The following is a 5,808-nucleotide window of genomic DNA, read 5'->3' as shown; positions in this document are numbered from 1 at the left end:
TTCACTTATGAAGTTCAATCATCTTAGGTGTCTGGCCGATAACCGCCCATCAGCATGCTGGCCAGATTCATGTCGCCACCCAACATTGAGCCCGAGCGAGTGGAAGACCACCATCACCGCGCCTCCGCACTGAAGATGCGCGCAACAACAGCGACAACTGAGCTTGGCCGCCGCCCCAATCTGCCACGCCTGTACACCAAAAAGCCACCCGAAGGGCAACGGCCATGGCAGGAGCGTGCTCCCAGATTGGTTCTCGGCTCCCCACTCATGCACCAGCTAGGCTGCCCCTGATCGAGGTTGACACATGAGGCAGCCATTGGGACGAGTGCAAGCGGACCTTCACTCCATGATGGGGAAGAGATGAGTGGTTTTTGTGCTAAAAAACAAGACATGCAATGGTCAGTTTATTGCATGCAATGTTATTAATTAGCAAATAAGCATTATGTCATCTCGTTTTTCCATCAGTCTTGGTCACGGTGCATAACCAAAAATGACTTATGCACCTAGACGGAGGGACAACAATATATAGACAGGCAGGGCCGGGCGGACAAAATCCGGGCCCTGTGCCAAACCAAAAAATGGGGTCCTGTCTCACTAAAAAAATGATCTAATGAGCTATTATAATGTATATATTAATATATATCAAGCAGAATTCTTTCATAATGTATATAATATAATGTCTTACATAACAATTGGACATATAAAAAATCATACCTATTCAACTCCTGGCTGCTATTTATTTGAAAAACTTCATTCTTTTAGTATTCTTTGAAATGAAATCTTTAATGATATCCTCGTAATCAATCTTCTCCAACACTTCACTCTCAAGTGCTATTGTGGCCAAATCATTGAGTCTTTGTTGTGTCATAGTAGTACGCATATAGGACTTCAATAGCTTCAACTTAAAAAAACTTATTTCTGCCGATGCAACTGTCAAAGGAATGGTCAACAGAACTCTATATGCAATACTTGCATTGGGAAAACAGTCGTGCCGCTTTAAAAAATTCAGAATTTCAACAGGTCCGGTATTTTCTTTTGGCATGAAATTTTGAAGGAACTTCAACTCAACAAACAGATCATTGGCATCAATATCAGATTGTTTATCCTTCATAAGGGCAGCCTCAAGATTAACACATGAAGATTTCAAACTATCCTTATCCAATGAACGCAATGTTTCAGAGCTAAATAAGAAACCAAAAAATTTCTGGTAACCTTCATATTGCTCAAATCTCCTTGTGAGTGAGGAAATTGCTTGATCGACAACATGTGTAAAATAGTTGATTCTAAATGATTCCTCTGCAGACCGTGTGGCAATATTTGTGTCGTCTGGGTTCTCATCATACTGTTTCTTTCTTTTAATTTCTCTCCTTTTATGAAGTGTTGCACCAATATCCATCTCAAGTGCATTTTCTTTGGCTATCTCCAATGCTTCTAAGAAACCAGTTTCCCTGTACCCCTCGAAGAAAGAAATAAGCCCTTTCACTTTCTCAATACCAACATCAATAAGCATATCCTTTGTTTGCAAGTTTTTGCTTACTAAATTAACAGCAAACAATACCTCATACCAAATGACTATTGCCACGATAAATTCATACTCTCCGAGTTCATTATTTGCCAAACCTAGAGCCTCACTGCTTGCCTTTGGATCACTATCAGTTTCGGATACCTGAAATTAAAAGAAAGTTCATAAATGTTATAATTGGATGTAGTCAAGCCTAAAGGAATTACATCACTATTAATATGAACATATTGGTTACCTGAAGTAGAGCCTCCCGAATGTCTGAACATTGAAATCTGATAGCTTTAACACTTTCAACACGACTCTCCCAACGCGTAGCTGACACAGACTTGAGAGTCAATCCTGATACGTTTTCTTCCAAAATATGCCATTTCTTAGTAGAATTGGAAAAAATTGTATAGATGCATTGGATGATTCCAAAAAAGTCCTTTGCTCTACCACAAGTCTTGGCTATATCACAAAGTGTTAAGTTAAGGCTATGACAACCACAAGCCGGATAAAAAGCTCTAGGATTTACATCCAAAAGTTTCCTTTGTACCCCTTGATGTGTTCCTTTCATATTTGATCCATTATCATAACTTTGTCCATGCACATCATTTATATCAAGATCAAGAAGTTTTAGCTCCTTCTCTAGCACATCGAAAAGTCCTTGGCCAGTTGTATCATTTACATCTAGAAATCCTAGAAAGGACTCTTCTATGCAAACTTGACTTGAAGATGAATCCACATATCTTATAATTAAAGACATTTGCTCTTGGTGACTTGCATCAGGGGTACAATCAAGTATGACAGAAATACTTTGAGCTCTTTATTTTCTTGATAATTTCAGACCTAATAGAAGAAGCAAGCAAGTGTAGCAATTCATTCTGACTCTTATGATCAAGATAATGAGCATGTGTTTCTTCATTTGTAATGTGACGAACATGCTCCTGAATAACGGGGTCAAATTCAGCCAACATCTCTACCAAACCCAAGAAATTACCATTGATATCTTCATACAGCTTGCCTTTAGTACCACGGAATGCTAGATTATGCTTTGCAAGAAATTTTACAATGCAAACAATTCTGAATAATACCTTTCTCCAATGGTTCTTCTCTTTCTCAAGTTGTCGTTGAGTAGCTTTACCAATAGTTTTATGTTTTTCCAATCTACTACGCAACTCATACCAATTAGTCATACTCGAAACATGATCCACACTTGTCTCGTGATCTTTTAGTCTATTGGTCATATGTGACCAATCATTACAGCCCTCATTTGCCAACTGACCTTTCCGATGACCTTTTGTAAATAATTTACAACCAAAGCAAAAGACTCTTATCAAGTTGTTCAGAATAAACAAGCCAGTCTCTATCACAATACTCTCCATTTGATAGGATTCTATTATAGAATGCTGAAGTAAACCTTTTATGATATCTATCTTTGGGGCCTTTCACTGACTTGTCTGTTTTTGGACCCTTCTGTGCTAAGATATCAATCTGTTTAGAATTAAGAGAATCCCAGTTTCTTGGATCAAATATATCAGACCGAAAAGAATCATCAACATCCTCATGAGGTGAACTATTCAAGTTAACATCAATATTATCTTCCTCTATGTCCATATTATGTGTCTCTGTCTGACTATCTCTAGAATCATTGTAAGGAACAATTGCAAGTGTAAGGGTAGACGGATCAATAGACTGATTACCAGATGACACTTCCGGTGCTTTTTTCTTAACAAATCTGTCCATACCACCTTTATAACATTTATTAATTAAATTTTCTTCTTCTGCTTTTTTCTTGCGCTTATAGGAACCCGACTGATGTTTCCCCATGATGACTCAAATCTGTATTACTGAAACACAAGATAAAGAAGATGAATAAAATAAAATTGAATTTATACGTAGCATATATCAATTGGAGATCATGCGTCAATGCTTGGGAATTAGACGAACCGTCTAACTCACCTAATTTTCGGTTATGTGATCTCTAACCGAGGAGGTAAGAAGTAAGAACCAATCTCTAATAAAGTAACGATCCCTGTCAATAATTAATTAGAAATCTAAGAATTAGGATTTAGGAGTAGGAACCGAAGTTAACCAAAAAGAATGACTCGCTAAGCACCTGAAGGCTAGCATCGGCCACCGATCAATCCGATGAGATGACGTCGACGAGTCTGAAATTTAAGAAAGGAGTCAAGGAAGTCAATGGCGGCACCGCAGCAGTGGCCTGTCGCTTAGTCGACCTGAATCTGAAATCGGATCAGTCTAAGGAGTAAGGACCATGGACCGAGCGAGAGCAACCAAGGGACGAGGCAGGACGAGGCGTCGAGCCGTCGTCGTGACGGCGTCAAGGGCTCCAGGCGTCCAGCCGTCGAGGGCTCCAGCGATCCGATCCGTAGCGATCAAGTGTTTTTTTACGGTAGCGATCTAGTATTTTTTAGATAACGTAGCGATTAGCGAATTAGCGATGCCCTTGTCGTCTTTTTTTTTTCTGAGTGCTGCCTCGTCGCCTGATCCTCTCGTAGCGATGGGAGGAGTCCCAGCGCTCCGTCCTCTCGATGGCCTCGCTCGCTTGATGGGCCTAGTCGCTCGCCGCTCGGCCCAGTTTGCGCTTAACTGTCACTACATCTATATAAAAAATATGTCCCCCCAGAATTTTGGGCCCTATTCGGGCCGCATGTTTGGCACCACTGTGGGCCCGGCCCTGTAGACAGGTATGAATCAAGTTGCATTAGAACACATCAAATGCACCTATATGGACATTAACTATGAAGACATTCAATACAAAATATCTCATGCATTGATCCGGGATAAATGTTTCTTTCCAATGCCTACATATATACCACCACTAAGCGAGGCGACTCTCTCCATGCATCACGGGTTATTTCAACGCATTTCTTCCATATACCAACTACTACAGAAACAACAATCCGAGGTAGCAAACATAATGTTAGCTTAAGAATAGGAGACATCATGCAAAGAATACCTAAGCTGGTCTGAATACTTTGTGCACCGTGCTCTGAAGCGAAGAATGCACCATGCTGAAAATATTTCTCCCTCCATGCAGACAATTTCCATCCATAGATGACACTCCGAAAAAGTATGCAATTAGGTATCAGGGAATGGTCCATCATATTATTGGATGTTGGTACTTCAATGAGGGCATTCAGCATCAGGGGCACGAGAAGATGAGATCAAGAGACTTGTTAGCATAAAAGTCTTCTAAGGCTGCAACACGACGGTAGAGTCATAGCAGGCAATTCTTTCATGGGTAATACCAAAAAAGTTACATCTCCATATCTGCAGATTGAACTTGGAAGATCCCTGGTCAAGTGTTTATTATTTTTCAATTTTACAATCTCATTACTAGCCTAAGCATTCACCCTGTATATGGGATTTGTAAGTGGAAGCAGAGTAATAGACCTCCTTTGCTGTTGAAAATACGCCTTAAAGCTTCAGACGGTGAACCGTTAAGTCTTTGTTATATACGACATGTTAAATGTTGTGAGTTGATCAAACAGATCAGTACAAAATTAAGTTATACATTTTGGAGAGTTATATATGATAATATACACTGTTTTGGAAATATTTTTCTGAAATTTACATTTTACAACATCTTGGTACAAATTTTGTCCTAATGTACATATAAACTAGTACAAGATCATCCTGAACAACACATACAACAATGGGCTCATCTGGATGTAGTGACACAAATCAGTAGGAAATAAATTTGTGGAAGAACACACATGCAAAAGGAAGATACCTGTGATGGTTGCTAGCTTGATGGGCACATGATATGGTCGTTATTAAGTTGGTTCCAACTTTGATCCAACCATGAGACTTTTCAAGAAAGAGGCACTATGTAGACCGATGGTTTCCGGCACATCCCCAGCTTAAGGCTCCCTGCCTGAATGCTCATAGAGATGAAATGCCGCACTCAGCATGAAACTGTCAGGTTTCAGTGACCTGTGTGTTGTCTCGAAGAGCAATATGCCCTCATCGGCGTGGCCATGCTCAAGGCACACCCTCATGATTGCCCGGCAACAGGCCAAATCAACAGCCACACCAATCTCCTGCATTTGGTAGCAGATCCTCTTTGCTTCATCTATTTGGGCTTCTTTCGGAAAGGCAAAATGAGGTGGCTGAAATGGAGGCATGAAGGGGTTATGCCACTGCTCAGCATCATCCGGATGGTTTCCTTGGCTTTGGAGTAGCATCTACCCTTTGAGTATGCACTGATCAGCGCGAGGTATGTCGTCGAGTCAGGAACATGATCGCGTGATTGCCTCTCCTGGAATACAATCTCCGTT

At 40.5% G+C, this 5,808-nt stretch overlaps 1 protein-coding gene across 1 annotated transcript; it reads right to left on the bottom strand.

The window, feature by feature from the left end:
* Nucleotides 1-720: 720 nt before the first annotated feature.
* On the bottom strand, nt 721-3,885 carry LOC123082861 (zinc finger MYM-type protein 1-like). The gene is made up of 4 exons (XM_044505092.1): nt 3,621-3,885; nt 3,464-3,536; nt 1,758-3,351; nt 721-1,666 (listed from the first exon to the last, which is right to left on the bottom strand). The coding sequence occupies exons 3-4, from the start codon at nt 2,265-2,267 to the stop codon at nt 737-739; spliced, it is 1,440 nt and encodes a 479-aa protein (XP_044361027.1). The 5' UTR covers nt 2,268-3,351; nt 3,464-3,536; nt 3,621-3,885; the 3' UTR covers nt 721-736.
* Between the last annotated feature and the right edge of the window lie 1,923 nt (nt 3,886-5,808).

The sequence above is a fragment of the Triticum aestivum genome, chromosome 4A (assembly GCF_018294505.1).
Source record: "Triticum aestivum cultivar Chinese Spring chromosome 4A, IWGSC CS RefSeq v2.1, whole genome shotgun sequence".
Classification (NCBI taxonomy): Eukaryota; Viridiplantae; Streptophyta; class Magnoliopsida; order Poales; family Poaceae; genus Triticum; species Triticum aestivum.
Note: the sequence above shows the minus strand (reverse complement) of the source record. Positions and strands in the feature narration are given on the sequence as shown.

What these genes read in the sequence shown, in the direction of transcription:
- LOC123082861 (XM_044505092.1), bottom strand. Translation starts at nt 2,267, where the DNA reads ATGTCTTTAATTATAAGATATGTGGATTCATCTTCAAGTCAAGTTTGC. An exon ending in TTCGGGAGGCTCTACTTCAG is followed by an intron (nt 1,667 to 1,757) that starts GTAACCAATATG and finishes TTTTAATTTCAG; the next exon opens with GTATCCGAAACTGATAGTGA.